Source organism: Delphinus delphis, chromosome 13 (genome assembly GCF_949987515.2).
Source record: "Delphinus delphis chromosome 13, mDelDel1.2, whole genome shotgun sequence".
In the NCBI taxonomy this organism is placed as follows: Eukaryota; Metazoa; Chordata; class Mammalia; order Artiodactyla; family Delphinidae; genus Delphinus; species Delphinus delphis.
Genome location: NC_082695.1, coordinates 14,381,394 through 14,397,150, shown reverse-complemented (window position 1 = coordinate 14,397,150; position 15,757 = coordinate 14,381,394). Strand labels below are relative to the sequence as shown.

General features: G+C 48.7%; 1 protein-coding gene across 4 annotated transcripts in view; it reads right to left on the bottom strand.

The window, feature by feature from the left end:
• Positions 1–2,802, bottom strand: part of RBM19 (RNA binding motif protein 19) — a 126,505-nt gene extending 123,703 nt beyond the window's left edge. For all 4 annotated transcript variants that reach the window (XM_060028122.2, XM_060028121.1, XM_060028120.1 and 1 more), the window contains exons 1-2: positions 2,687–2,802; positions 318–500 (exon numbers count right to left, since the gene is read on the bottom strand). In XM_060028122.2, coding sequence (XP_059884105.1) covers positions 318–500; positions 2,687–2,722 — 219 coding nt within the window. In that variant the 5' untranslated portion in view covers positions 2,723–2,802. The remainder of the gene's footprint in view (positions 1–317; positions 501–2,686) is intronic.
• Between the last annotated feature and the right edge of the window lie 12,955 nt (positions 2,803–15,757).

The window sequence follows — 15,757 nt, the reverse complement described above, 5'->3', positions numbered from 1 at the left end:
CCACTGACTGGGCGAGTGGATGAATAATGGAGACCAGCGCTTCTCATCCTGGGACCAGCAGCATCACCATCACCGGTAAGCCCGTGAGACGTGCAAATTCTTGGATTCCCTCCCCCAGCATACAGAATCAGAAACTCTGGGGAAACTGTTTCCGCAAACGCTGCAGGGGATTCACAAGCATGGGAGCTTGAGAACTGTGAGGAAGACCAAAGATGCCACGGTCTGGAAGGGGACAGGCTTTGGACTTGAGCGTGGAGAGAAAGAGCCAGTGGGTCGCTGTTGACAGGCAGGAGAGGGCGAGATTCACACCCACTCACCGTGATCCGGGACATGTCGATAAAACTCTTGTTGAAATGGTTCAGCGCTGTTTGGGCCTCTTCCTCGGACTTGAACCCGATGAAGCCGAACCTGCGGAACTTGCCGCCTTTGGTGAACTTGAGGCTGCAGTCTGTCAGTGTGCCGAAGGCGGTGAACAGCTGCCGGAAACGCTCCTCCTTCATCTAGGGTGGAAGGGGGACGATGGGGGGGGGGGCCGGGGAGCCCTCAGAGCCAAGGGGACAAAAAGGGCTGGAAACCTGAGGCCCTGGGATTCCCCGGAGGTGACCTTAGAAGGGGCGGTTGCAGAGCATGCGTTGTAGCTGGACCCGGTTCCAGCTCTGGCTCCAACACTTACTCGCTGTGTGACCTTGAGCAAGGCCCTTCCCCACTTCACTGATAAGGAAATCAAGACTCAGAATGACTGCACTGAAATCTTTCTATCCTGTGGGCTGCTAGGAGGCTGAGACCCATCGTACAAGCAGCCCAGCATCCTGGCTGCTGCATAGTAGACACCTAATAAATGCCTGTCACAGTGATGTGTGAACTAAGGAAATGGTAAACTACACAGTGCCTGCTAATTGTGGTACAAAGGAGTATCCTTTCTACCACAAGGAGTACACAAGATCTCTCAAGCTATCTTTATAGCTTGCTTTTAGGACTCCTCATAAGCATGGCTCTATGTCCCTATACTGAGCTCTCACTTTCATTTCTTGGCTTATTTACCCAATGACTATCTGCTGACTCCCACTATGAAAAATAAGAAACCTACGTCATCTATTTCTCCCTTCTAGTCTCTGCTATTTATTGGCTTTTTAAAACTTTTTATTTTATATTAGAGTATAGCCGATTAACAATGTTGTAACAGTTTCAGGTGCACAGCACAGTGACTCAGCCATACATATGCACGTATCCATTCTCCCCCAAACTCCCTTCCCATCCAGGCTGCCACGTAACACTAAGCAGAGCTCCCGGGGCTATACGGTAGGTCCTTGTTGGTCATCTGTTTTAAATATAGCAGTGTGTACATGTCAGTCCTAAACTCCCTAACTATCCCTTCCCTCCAGCCTGTTACTTATTGTTTCTAATTCTTCCATCATTTATTCTAAATAGTACACTTAAAAAATATCTATTATTAATCCATCTGTCAGCTTTAGATAGCGTCTCCTGATGCCTCACTCTGATGGATGAGGATTTTAGCATGGCTACCCTTCCTTCCCCTCTCCACTACCATCTCATTTCGCTTCTCAGTGTGGCTGTGTCTCTTACCATTGCATGTCTTGTTTGATGAATGAAAGAGTTAATAACAGTAGTAGTAGTAGCTAACGCTTTGAGAGCTTACTATGTAATTACATTAAGGGTTTTGAGATGAGGAACTTGTCAAGAGATGCAAGCCGTAAAGATGGTTACTCCTGGAGACAGATGGAGGATAGGATGGAACAAAAGACTGTGCTTCTCGTTTTATACTGAATTTTAAAAATCGTATGATAGGTGCCCCCCCCATCCGCCGGGGCGGGGGGAAGGTAAAGTTAAAAAACCACAACAATGAAACAGAAATGGTTTTATTTTCTCACTCTTTCTAAGGAGTACACAAGATCTCTCACGCCATCCAAACGGCACATTTTGTATTCTGGGAATGAGTATACTGGCCACACCAGTCGTGTAGGGGCTCTCTATCCAAGAAAAGTCATAGTGAAATAGGTACGGATGATTCACTTGGGCACAATGCACTAACCGTCTGACACCACGCATTCAACTATTTCTTCACTCTTTCATTCAGCATGTATTTACTGGATGCCTACCACGTGCCAAGTTCTGTGCGGACTCTAGGCGGAGACAAGTACGACTGGGGCACCCCTCCCCACTTACTGGATAAGTTGTTTAAAGCCCTGCACACTCACTCAGTTTTCTTAGACTATTTACTCCTATCTTCTCTAAAGGCGGGAGTGGGAACTGGAACGCAGGTCCTCAGTCTATTGCTCCCCACTTTCCTCCCAGACAGTGTGCCGAGTGGGAGAGGGATACAGGCGCAGTGTCGTACCCAGTCACGAGTCAACCCAAAAAAGCGACTGGCAAGAGGGCTGTGGGAGCAAGACATTCGACACAGCGTGGGGGCTGGCATGTCCCGGGGAAGGAGGTGTCTGGCTGGGATCACATACATCGGGTCGGTTGTGAAACCCTGAGCAGGCACTGTCCCTCTCTCCCAAATGTCAACGGGGAATCTGCCGAGAAGCCCCTTTCGGGCTCTGAATCCTCCGGGAATCCTTCCCGAGATCGAAAGCCCTTCAGTTCTCCCCAGGCACCTCCCTCCCAACCTCCAGCTCCTAGCTGGTCCCAATTTCAGATTCTCAAGTCCAGGCTCTGCACTCACCCCATCTGGGAGGTTCTTCACGATCAGTCGCGACATGGCGCACGGTCCCACTGTTGTGATTCCAGCACGAATGGCCTGCGACTACCACCACCAAAATTCACGCTACGGCTCTGGGCGCCGCCATCTTCCGCAAGCCGGAACCAAGTCACGTGCTCCAGGCGTAGCCCGCCCCCGGAAGTAGGCGTGGCCAAAGAGATCAACCCAAGGAAGTTACACCCTCCAAGGGGCGGGCCTGAGCGCTTGCATTCTGCGCAGGCACAGGCTGTTTGGCGGCGCCTGGAGAGACCAACGTAGTGGCCGGGCCGCCAGGGGACGCTGGTCCCTAACATTGGCGGGGGATTGCCCGTAGGCAGAACAGCGTTTTAGCTCTGCTTAGGCTCGGAAATCGTTTTAGCCACTTCCTGTATTTAAACAGGATCCTGGCCCAAGATAGTTAAGATGCAATCAGAGGAATAATTTCAATGAGCCTAGGCTCTTGCATCTTCCCACACTAAAAGTGCAAAAGTCATTAACTCGAGATGTCTGTTTCTGTGATTAGCAGTAATCTTTTTTTTTTTTTTTTTTTTTGCGGTACGCCTCTCACTGCCGCGGCCTCTCCGGGGCCTCTCCAGTTGTGGAGCACAGGCTCCTGACGCGCAGGCTCAGCGGCCACGGCTCACGGGCCCAGCCGCTCCGCGGCACGTGGGATCTTCCCGGACCAGGGCACGAACCCGTGTCCCCTGCATCGGCAGGCAGACTCTCAACCACTGCGCCACCAGGGAAGCCCAAGCAGTAATCTTTTGATACTCAACTACATTTTTCTTCCCCCCAGCGGAAAAAGTCATATATCCTGTCATCTCCTTTACCTCTTTGGAACAGTCGCTCAGAGCTATCTGAGAAGCTGTATCCTCCTGGGCTTAAGTCCTCAGTAAGTCTGCGGAATAAAACACAATTCTCCATTTTTAGATTGTGCATTTTTGTTTTCAGTCGACATAGGATTATGGGGTGTATTGGTTCCCTACCACCTACTCCAAGTTTCCAGAGACTTAGTGGCTTAAAACAACAGAAATGTGTTCTCTCACAGTTCTGGAGGCCAGAAATCCAAAATCAAAGTGTCAGCAGGGCTGAGCTGCGCCCGGAGTCTCTGCGGGAGGACCCTTCCTCCTAGCTTCTGGGGGCTCCAGGGGAGCCTTGGCTCTGTGGCTGCATCACGCCCACCTCTGCCTCTGTCTTCATGTGGTCTTCTCTCCTCCGGTGTCTGAATCAATCTATCTCCCCCTCTGTTCTCTCATTAGGACACCTGCTATTGGGTGTAGGGCCCATCTTAAATCCAGGATGGTCTCATCTCAAGATCCTTAACTTGATGTCTCCAAAGACCCTTTTCCAAGTAAGGTCATGTTCACAGGTTCCAGGGGAAGGATGTGGGCGTGTCTCTTCAACCTATTACTTGAGGATTTACTTGCTTGGTAATAGGTTACTCTGAAGGTCAGACTTCGCCCTGTCCACCTCTTACAGTAGACTGTCTATTCAAAGAAAACACACACACCCATGTAAAAATGTACCCTCAAGCCTAGAGTAGGTGACAAGGGGTCACTGTGTTTCCAAGTCATTTTTTATTCAACAGCTATTTATTGATATGTATGAAAGTGCTCTTTAATTAAATGACAATTAGGGGGTTGTTTTCTGCACACCGCAACCCCGGTCAGAACAGGCTGGAGCAAGCTTTACGAGGCAGTGCTGAGATCTTAGCCTTTTATGAGAGGGCAAGTGTGGGTTGCCCAGCCAGGCCTGGTTTCACGTACTTTTCTTTTATTATTTTCAGGAACTGCCTTTATTAAAATGTGCAACTAAACGTAGCCCTCCCTAAAGAAATTCACAAATCAGAAGGCCTTTCAAAGGTATTAAAAGAAAATGGAATGCTCTCGGCTAATCGCACGACCCAACTCTGGGCCAAGAAAATATGGTCCCCACATGTCGGGGAAAGGAAGAACCGTTCCTGGGCTGTATATCCCTGGGCTTTTAATAAACAGCTAGGTTGTAACATTATTATTAGCCTTCCTGCTTTCCTGCCTTCCCGTTTTGTCTCCAGCCTCCTTTTCTCTCCCACCAACTATTATCCAGGGGCACCTGGCCCCCACCAGGCTGAGCTCTCTGATTAGACATGGGGATTTAAAAAAAAAAAAAAAAAAAGCAGGTAAATCTAAAATCTGAACTAGCTCCAATCAATCACGGCTGCCTTCACAAATGTACTCAGGCAATGAGAAGTCTGTCTAGGCTCTGCAGTAATTAATGTCCCACCAGGGAAAGGCCAGCCGTGGGGAGAGATCTTGGAAGGGTTGGAGGATGGAGAGAAAGTTGGACCCTTGATTTCCTCCACCTGAGGCGTCTAATTATGAAAAAATGTCAGACAAACTCCAATAGGGTGGGAGGGGAGACATCCTACAAAAATCCCTGACCGGAACTCTTCAAAATTGTGGAGGTCTTCCAAAACCAGGGACGTCTGGGAAATTGACACAACCAGGAACAGCCTCAGGACGCAGGCTGACCCAGTGGAATGTGGGGTCCCAAGTGAGATTCTGGAAAAGAAAAAGGACATCAGGGGAAAGCTGAGGAAATCCAAACACAGCGCGGACTTCCATTAGTAATAACACATCAATATGGGTTCGTTCCTTGTGACAAACGTACCACAGCAATGTTCACAGTAGGAGAAACTGGCTGCAGGGTGCGTGGGAACTCGAGTATCCTCACAACTTTTCTGTACATTGAAAGCAATTCTAAAACAAAGAGTTTATTAACTATCTCTTTAAAAAGACATTTTGAAGATTAAAAGAGAAGGATGGAGGAGGTCAGTGTTTATGGAGGTGGAATAATTGCCAAGGCATATTATAAAAGGGCGAAAAGCACGGTGCACAAGGATATTCCCGTTGGTGTAGAAAAGAAAGGCGCGGGGGTCTCTCTGCACGCCTGCTTCTGTCCGCGGGGCAGCAAACCGTGTCCTGGGCCGGATGTGGCCTGTTGCCGTTTTTCGTCATGGCCTCACAGCTAAGAAGGGTTTGCACATTTTTAAGTGGTTGAAAAAAATATCAAAAGAAGAATCACGTTGCATGACTCATGAAAATGATATGAAATTCTCATTTCCCTGTCCATCAATAAAATTTTATTGCAACCGAGTCACACATGTTCACTTATGTCTTGTCTGTGGCTGCTTTTGGAGACAGCAGAGGTGAGTCGTGGTGACCAAGGCCATATGCCTGCAAAACCGAATCTATTGACTGCCTGTCTCTTTATAGAAAATGTTTGCTGAGCCCGTGCTTGGCTATCTCTGGGGGAATAGACGAGAAATTGGTAACAGTGATTTTCTCTAGGAAGGCAAACAGGATGGCTGGCGGAAGGGGTGAGTGTTTGATCTATATTTTAAAAAATCTAATTCATTTACCAAAGGCAGAAGCTGGGCTCTTTGGGGCACATGGGTTGGGGGCTTGAGACATTTGAAGTAGAAAAGGTAACGCCCCAAAGCATTTTAGGCATCACTTATTTGACTGTTTAGAAAGGCTTTCCAAAGGTAGCGCTCTGGTCATGGTGGGTCGGCGTGCTATCAGGGAAGGCTTCCTGGAGGCGGTGAGCCTTGAAAGCTGGCAATTGACTTGTTTGGAGGGTTATGCGGAGAAGGGGCTTAAGGCAATGATGTGATTAAGTTGGGGAGGAAGAGTTGGGACTCCACATTTTGTTGGACGTGGTCCCTGATCCACGTGGCAACAGTGTTGTAAACTAGCTATTACCCACGTTTGTTTGTTGAGAGGAGTAAAGGGAAATGTAAATGTCACAGCTCAGAAGTCATACAGCCACGATTCCAATCCAGCTCTGATGGAGCGAGTGCTAGGCTGACCTCCGTTGTTCCCTCCCTTTCTCCACATCCTCGGCGTGGAGCCTCAGAGTTCTTCCCATTGGGAGAGAGCCCGTTTCCTCTTCTTGCATCAGGACCCGCTGGGAGAGTGGTACTAAGCAACAGAATGAGGCAGAAGCAGCGGTACCACATCTGAGCCTTGAAGACGCGGGGCCCGTGTGCCGCCACGCTCTCTGGGAGCCCCACACACCCAGAGAGACACATGGCCTCGTCACCCCACTGCCCCCGGTGACAGCTACCCGATTACCAGAGAGGATCTGGGTTGAAAAGACAGTTCATTTCTTGACTTCAGCCTCAAGGTCCTACGAGGTCCATCTGCTGACCTCTGCTCCCCTTCCACTCAGCTCTGGCCATACCAGCCACTTTCTGCTTCTCAGATGTGCAAACCTTGTTCTCACCTGCCATGGGTTGAATCGTGTCCCGCCACCCCCAAAGTCCTTGGAACCTGTAAATGTGACCTTATTTGGAAATGGGGTCTTTGTAGATGTCATTAAGTGAAGGATCTGGAGATGAGGTCATTTGAGGTCATTTTAGATTTAGGGTGGGCCCTCATTCCAATGGCCGGTGTCCTTACGAGGAGGCCACGTGGAAACACAGGGAGAGTTCTGCATGGTGACAGAGGCAGAACCTGGGTCATACAGCCACAAGATGAGAATTGCCAGTAACCAGCAGAGTAGAAGAGGCCAGGCATAGATTCTCCCTCAGAGCCTTCAGTGGGAGCATGGCCCTGCCCACACCTTGATTTCAGACTTGTAGTCTCCAGAACTGTGAGAGGATACATTTCTGTTGTTCTAAGCCACCCAGATTGTGGTGATGTGTTACAGCAGCCCTCGGAGACAGACACCTCACCCCAGGGCCTTTGCATATCCTGGGCTCCCCCTTCAACTCTTCAGCTGCCCAAGTCCAGCTCATCCCCGGGGCCTCAGCTTAGATGCCCCATCCTCAGAGAGGACACCACAATCTACGTTAGGGCCACGCTGATTTGGCCTCTGAAAGCACCCTCCACCTCCCTCAGCCATTTGTCATCCCATAGATATTCGCTTGTCCACATTTTTAATGCCTGTTGCCCCCAGACGGAAGCCTCGCTGGGCGGGGACTGCATCTGCCTCTGCTCGCTCGGGTGGGTGATGTGAAGGGCCGCCCAGCTCCCCTTCCATGAATTCAGGATGGTTTGTAGGACTCCTCCGCGGCAGGAGGCTGCCTCACCCCGTCCTGCGTGGCCCTGGTCCAGTGACTGAGTGATGTGCGTGGGGGGGAGCGGTTATAGAAGCCCAGCTTCCTTGTCCAACTAGGGGCAACCCTGAAGTCTCAGCCCATCTTCAGAATTCTCTGGAAGGTCAGCTGAAGCCTCCTGTGACACCGCAGCACAGCCTGACTTCCCCTTCTGCGCACTCCTGCTTCCTTCCCTTCCCAGGTGCTACCTGTTCCCAAGATCAGGGCTCTTGTTAATGTCCATCATGTCCCACCCCCACCCCGCCCATCCTTTTCCTGCTTTTCCTTATTGGGTAAGAGGCTTCGGGTCTTCGCGCTGCCCATTTAGAAAGCCTGTCTGCAGTTCTAGAGATTGACCAGCAGATGGCGCCAGAGGATCATGTATAAACACGTTCAGAGCAGCGGAAACAAGGGGAAAAATCCTTGTGAACCTGAATCCACAGAGTGGAAGGTTTCAAGGACACTGTCCACTGGGCCCCCAGACATACGGGCCTAACCTGGTCACAATGGGTGGGGCTTATTCCTGATTTCACCTCGTTAGGGAGACAGAACCCTGCATCCTTGCCAGCAGAACCCTGCTCAACGGAGCGCCTGGCTAGAGTTTGTCAGTAAATATTTCTGGATAAACAAGTGGATTTGAACCCAGAGGAAGTGCACGAAAGCTGTCTAACTGCAGAAAGCAAGAGGGAGAGTTCTGTCTGGGATGGGAGGCAAGGACACTGCTGGGCAGGGTAGCAAGCAGGGAAAAGACCATGGAGGTCTTGAAGATAGTTTGAGGTAGGGACCATCTACAGGGTCATGGGCAGGGTTAGGAGATCCAAGGATCAAAGGCAACGGGTATGCATGCGACAGGCTGAGAAACGGCCCCCCCACGAGATAGCCACGTCCTAATCCCTGCAAACTGAGAACACTACCTTATGTGGCAAAAAGAAAAGAAAAGAAAGAAAGAAAAAGAACAGGAAAAAAAGTGTCTTTGCAGATGTGATTATTTTGAGATTTCTGTGTGTACCTAGAAGAGGGAGGCAGACGGAGATCTGAGTCCCACAGAGAAGACGAGCGATGCGAGATGGGGAAAAGGGAGACTTCAAGGCGCAGCCTTGAAGGTGGGAGCGATGCAGCCACAAGCCAGAGGATGTTGGCAGACACGCGAGGCTGGAGGACGGAAGGGATGGGGTCTCCCCAGAGCCTCCAGAGGCAGCTTGGCCGCACGGACACCTCGGTGTCTGCCCAGTGAACCGGATTTCCGGCGTCCAGAACTGAGAGAATAAGTGCGTACTGTTTTAAACCCTCAAGTTTGTGGTGATCTGTTAACAGCGGTCACAAGACACTAATACAGAGACATTGCTACTCCAGGACTGAAGAGGTAGAGAGAGGGAGGGGGGCGACCGGGGGCCACTTAGAGAGGAGCTATGGGCGCAGTGAGACTCAGCCACTGTCTCAGGACACGGTCCAAGCTGGGCGTGGGCGGGACCGAACTGCCTTTTCTCCCGCCTCCGATTGCCTGATGGTGCCTCCCATTGGCTGAGCCCAACAGGCGGGTGAAGGATGGATAAGGGTGGGGCCTGGGGGGGTCAATGGACCCTAACCAGCCCGCCAGCTCTGTGCTAGCAGCGAAGATCTCCCATTCCCAGGACAGCCCCATATTTTGATGGATTTTCCTTTCTTTCACAGGACAACATATATACCTCACAGTGCGACGCTTCTGGAACACTTTCTTGAAGTTATCTTTAATGATTAACTTATCATTTCTGATTTGGTAAAAATTAAAAAAAGAATATAATAATCAGTATCGCTGATGGTGTTGGGAAATGGACATTCTGTAATATTCTGAAAAAAGTTGTGCGAAATTGTTACATTTTGGCGGGATCATGATTTGAAAACCACATAGGAGACTTTTTCACAACAGTTGCATCTCCTGGAGCTTATTTTAGGAAGTTTTTTTTTTTGCGGTGTGTGGGCCTCTCACTGTTGTGGCCTCTCCCGTTGCAGAGCACAGGCTCTAGACACGCAGACTCAGCGGCCATGGCTCTCGGGCCCAGCCGCTCCACGGCATGTGAGATCTTCCCGGACCGGGGCACGAACCCGTGTCCCCTGCCTCGGCAGGCGAACTCTCAACCACTGCGCCACCAGGGGAGCCCAGATCCTGTGCTTTTAATTACAATGTTGTACTGCCTTTCTCACAAGCAGAGGCAAAGTATTTGCCCATTCAAATACTTGTTAAGTTCCTAGCTCATCCCAAGTGCTTTCCATGTGCGATCTTACTTATTGCTGTGCGAACTACTGGCTTCAAGAACTATTCTTATGCCCATTTTACACATGAAGAAAGTCATGCCCAGAGAGGTAGAGTGACTTTCCCACAGCCATGCAGCCGGAAAGTGGTAGAATGTGAACCGGAGACCCTCTGACTTTGGAGCTCGGGCTTTTGCTTTTGATTCTGTCTACAAGGACAGCACACTGGGGCAGGGCTTGGGAAATTAAGTGCCAAGCCCAGAGGGCATGAGAGAGGCAAGTCCAGCCTGCCTCCTTTCCAGACTCTGTCTGCCCCTGGGACCCAGCCTCACTCACACAGCTGCCAGGGATCAAAGTCCTCTCCGAGATGTATTTGCTGTGAGTTCTAAACAAACGGGTGTTAGCATGTAGCTAAGAGAAACACTGGGAGGACACAGTGTATGAAAGCCGACTGGCCTTTCAAGTCCTGTTGATTGATCAGCTCCCTCTTGGGTCTCATGCTCTCAGGGGCCAGGATGGAGGGGTGGGCAGACTCCCGCTCTGGGGCATCGAGGCAGAGCGGTGGGCTACCAAGCCGGTACCGTCACACTTTCTCCAGCCTCTAGAAAACTCCCCTTTCAGCCGACAAGCCCATGAGACCAACACTCACAAAATAATAATGAAAAGCTACCCGTTACTGATGGATTACGCTCATCATGCTCAGCACTTTAAATGCATTGAAGCCAGATCACAAGGCATGTATCTTTATTGGCCCATTTTACAGACGAGGCTAAGAGCACAGAGCTGTTAACCAGTGAGGCTGGATGCCACTTAGCACTCAGCAAATATTCATTGAGCAAGATTGTGGGACACAGTTCCTGTCCTCCAGTTGTTCACATTCCTCAGGGGGCGACAGAAAGAAGAAGAGACCCTGTGATCCAGCGTGATGAGTATTAAGACAGGGCTAGGCAGAGAGGACGCTCAGTATGGGTAGACCAGTTGTTTATACTAGAAATCCTCCCTTCTGATTGAGTCAAAGTCAGTTCTGATGGGTTTTTATCCCAGGCTTACTGGTTAGATTTTTTTTTAATTTTAATTTTTTTTGAAGTATTGTTGATTTAAAATGTTTCAGGTGTACAGCAAAGTGATTCCGTTATACATATATATATCTCTATTCTTTTTCAGACTCTTTTCCATTACAGATTATCACAAGATATGGAATATAGTTCCCTGTGCTACACAGTAGGTCCTAGTTGTTTATCTATTTTATAGTGTATATCTGTTAATCCCAAATTCCAAATTTATCTCTCCCGTCCCCTTTCTCCTTTGGTAACCATAAGTTTGTTTTCTATGTTCGTGAGTCTATTTCAGTTTGGTAAAGAAGTTCATTTGTATCATTTTTTTAGATTACACATATAAGTAATATGATATCTGTCTTTATCTGACTTACTTCACTTCATATGATAATCTCTAGGTCCATCCGTGTTGCTGCAAATGGCATTATTTCATTCTTTTTTATGGCTGAGTAGTATCCCATTGTGTGTGTGTGTGTGTGTGTGTGTGTGTGTGTGTGTATCACATCTTCTTTATCCATTCATCTGTTGATGGACATTTAGGTTGCTTCCATGTCTTGGCTATTGTAAATAGTGCTGCTATGAACATTGGGGTCCATGCAGAGTTTTCTCCAGATATATGCCCAGGAGTGGGGCTGCAGGATCATATGGTAGTTCTATTTTTAGTTTTTTTTTTTTTAATTTATTTATTTTTGGCTGTGTTGGATCTTTGTTGCTGTGAGCAGGCTTTCTCTAGTTGTGGCGAGTGGGGGCTGCTCTTCGTTGCGGTGCATGGGCTTCTCAATGCGGTGGCTTCTCTTGTTGCGGAGCATGGGCTCTAGGTGCACAGGCTTCAGTAGCTGTGGCTCGCGGGCGCTAGAGTGCAGCCTCAGTAGTTGTGGCGCATGGGCTTAGTTGCTCCACAGCATGTGGGATCTTCCCGGACCAGGGCTCGAACCCGTGTTGCCTGCATTGGCAGGCAGATTCTTAACCACTGCGCCACCAGGGAAGCCCTATTTTTAGTTTTTTGAGGAACCTCCATACTGTTTTCCATAGTGGTTGGACCAATTTACATTCCTACCAACAGTGGAGGAGGGTTCCCTCTTCTCCATACTCTCTCCAGCATTTGTTATTTGTGGACTGGTGATGGCCATTCTGACCAGTTGGTTAGATATTTCGAATATCACTCATTCTTGGTGGTTTCTATGAATGGTTGGAGGGCACAGAGGAAGCCCTTACCTCTCCAAGCTGCTCAGTGAAGATAAACCTCGAGGGAGGGTGAACAACCCGTGTGTACAGAGCAGAGGTGTGGATGAAGGAGGCATTCGAGGGCCTGAGATGCTTGAAAGATCACACTGGACACATAGATGCGGTCCAGAGTGGACCTTGACCTTGCTAGGGCGTTTGGACATTCACCAAAGAGCTCTGGGTTACCCCATCAAAATTTGAGGCAGGGGAGGAATTTCAACCCCCTTGACCGTGTACAGTTCCCAGGACCATGTGAAGTCAGATCCTTGCGCCAGGACGCGGTTCTCGGGTTCCAAACTATACAGCAGTGACTCCTCTACCGCTACTCTTGCGTCTTAGGAAATATCTGGGGACTGTAGGCAGATACAGCACCTAGTGAGGAATCGCAATTAAGGTGTGTGCTTCAGCTCGCCCTTCTAGTGCCAAGGCTCAGGATTCATGTGATGTTTGGACCTTGATCAGGGGAAAGAAAAATGAAGCGGCTGGGTTTTCCTAAACATATTTGAATGGAAAAACGTGCGTCCTGGAGAATCTATGAGATAATTCCCTTAAAGGGCTCTGCACACACCCTGGCATACAGTCAGCGCTCAATAAAGCGAGCCATGATTCTCATCAACATTGGGTAGTTCTCAGCCGTCTGCCCAGTGAGGTCACCATCCATCCCCCCCTATCAGGGCTGGCGTCGGGGCTGAGACCTTCGTTTAAAGCTTGTAGCATCCATAGAACAGGATTCAAATCATGTACTTTTTATTCCCCATAGAATGATTTCTCTCTGCTTACATGAAACTTGCATTTTATTTCTTTAGGTACCTGGAAGACGAGGCATCCTGGTGGCTCTGAGGCCAGGCTTAGAGGACAGTGTGGAACTCTGATCGGGGCTGGGGTGACTGCAATATAGTGCAGGCACTAAGAGCACAGGTTCTGTGCTTATATACTGATACTCCAAATCCTGACTCTACCACTGCCTATAGTATGTGCTGGTTAATGTTCTATAATGGTTCTCTGGAAAAAACAAAATCCTGACATGTAGCATTTGTCAGTTACCATGGTGTAACTTCTGTTGTAGCTGATCTACCCATGTCACTGAATGTGGAGTTGGGAAGAGATACACAGTAACGCCCCACTGTATAAAATTTCTACCAGCCAGAAGTAACCACAAGAACAAAGATAACAGCAAAACGTCATAAGACAATTAGGAAGGGATGAGTTTGGAGTAATTGCCTTTGTTTGTAACATAGTTTATTTAATTGTAACTTTCTATAATTTAATTTGGAAGGATGACCGTGTTTAACAACTCACCAAAGTTCCTGAAAATTGAACAATCAGCTCTCAAGAGTGGGTGTGGCCAGCTCCAGCGCACCCCTGTCACTGGCCCTTCTGTGCGTTAGTTTCTGCAGCCAGTAAAACCAGGATGATACCACTGATGACAGTAGTTGTGAGGGTTAGAGAAAAAGTATGCACAGGGCGAGGCACAGAACAGACACTCAGAAACGGGAGCTGTCATTATCTGAGGTTCAGTTAGCGTTTGTGGCCTTGGGGTTTCTGAGGATGGGAACACAGCTTTTCCAGCACACCATACGTTTCCATTTCTCCCATGGGAAACAGAAACTGGAGTAAGGCAGGGAGATGGGTTTGCTACTGCCAGTCAGATGACGGGTGCTGGGGGCTCCCTGTGTACTTCAGCTCAATTTTTCCACCCTTATATCTTGTCTATCTATCTATGTATCTATATATGTCTATCTATACATATATCTATCTATGTATCTATCATCTATCTACCTGATGATGATAGTTATATCATCTTCTAGAAAATTGGTATCCAAGTATCTACACCATTTTCTATTTTGCCTAAATTTCAAAATTCTTATTACAAAAATGGCATATACTAAGTGCAAGGTAGAGATAAGCCAGTTCTGGAATCCAGCAAACATTTACTAAACTTAGGTACTATTATTGGAGAACATGGCCATACATTTTGTTGCCTTGATGAAAGAAGATGAAAAGTAAATGTTTTCTCTCAGCCCAGATACGAGTACTGTAGGTTTTCTGGTGTACACGCCTCTACTCTGTTCCCATAACTGTATTAAAAACAAACAAACACACACACAAAAATACCCAAAACCAAAACTCCCACGATTATCTTGTATATGCTGTTTCATGCTCTGCTTTTTATTTAATTAATTGTAAACATAAAATTCAGCTCTTGACGACCTGCAAGAAAAGATGGAGTCAATGGGGCGAATCATGTTAACTGCAGGGAATTATTGTCATTATAAAAGCTACTGGCAAACTCTACATTAATCTCTGAGATTTCGCCTCTGATCTCCTTTTGAGGTTTGGGCCCCTGAAGCTTCTGCGTTTTCAAAGTTAAGCTCATTGCATATCTGCCCCCGCATCAGCTTCTCTGCGCAGCGCCGGTGGACCCCGGTCCTTCTGAGACCTGCACTGACAGGACCAGCACCCCGGCTGGGGGGCGGGGGGCCGGAGTCCCCCATCGCCCCGCCGAGCCCCGCCCCCAGGGCTGCCCTGCTCCATCGGTCACGTGTGCGTCCCTCCCACCCTCCCGCCTCTACCCTACGTGCGTCTATAATCTTGTGCTCTGGGGAGGGTCCGGGCAGCAGCTGCCTTTGATCAGCCCAACATCTGGGAGACTCGGCACTTCAAGAACGCTGACTGGTGATCAAAGATGGGAACGCTGTGACAGCGGAGACTTGGCAAGGACCCAGCCCGGCTAAATGCACTGGTGGGGGAGGGGAAGGAAGGACAGAGGGAGTTGGGGGGCGGGAGCGAGGAGCAACCCAGGGGCTTGGCGGCGGCGCGGGGGGGGGGCAGTTAGGAGCATGGGCTTTGCTTCTTGACCTTGACTCGCGGTGCCTCAGTTTCCTCCTCTGCAAAATGGGGATAATAACGTGAGGACAAAATGAGTTCAAAAAAGAAAGAGTACTTAGAACAGAAGCCTGGATCCCAGTTTGAGCTCATAAATGCCAGCTGTTGTGGCCGTGCTATTAGGGCTCTTCTTATTCCTAGAGCCGGGTCTGGGAGGGAACGATAGAGTCTGCGTAGTCCCCAAAGCTGTAGTGCCTACTCATTTGTAATGATCTATTTTGAGCCTCAGTTTCCCCATCAGTAAAATGGAGAACCACACAAGATGTTGGAATTCAGTAAGGATTACTGCTTTCCATTTGACTCATGGAGAAACCGAGGTCTCGAGATGGGAAGTCATGCAACCAGGAACCAGCTCAGAGTTTCACCACCTGGGAGCTCTCCCTAACTGGAGGGTTGGGCTGCTGCTTGGTGGGCCCAATGCTGAGTCACTGTTTTTTTTTGCTCAAGCCAAGAATTCTCCCATTATCTCCTACAGGCTGGGTTCAATAACATTACAACCAACAGCACCAGGTTATAATTTTATTTTATTTTATTTTAGGCTTTTGATTTCTTATTAAAGTATAACATACACACAGGGGAATG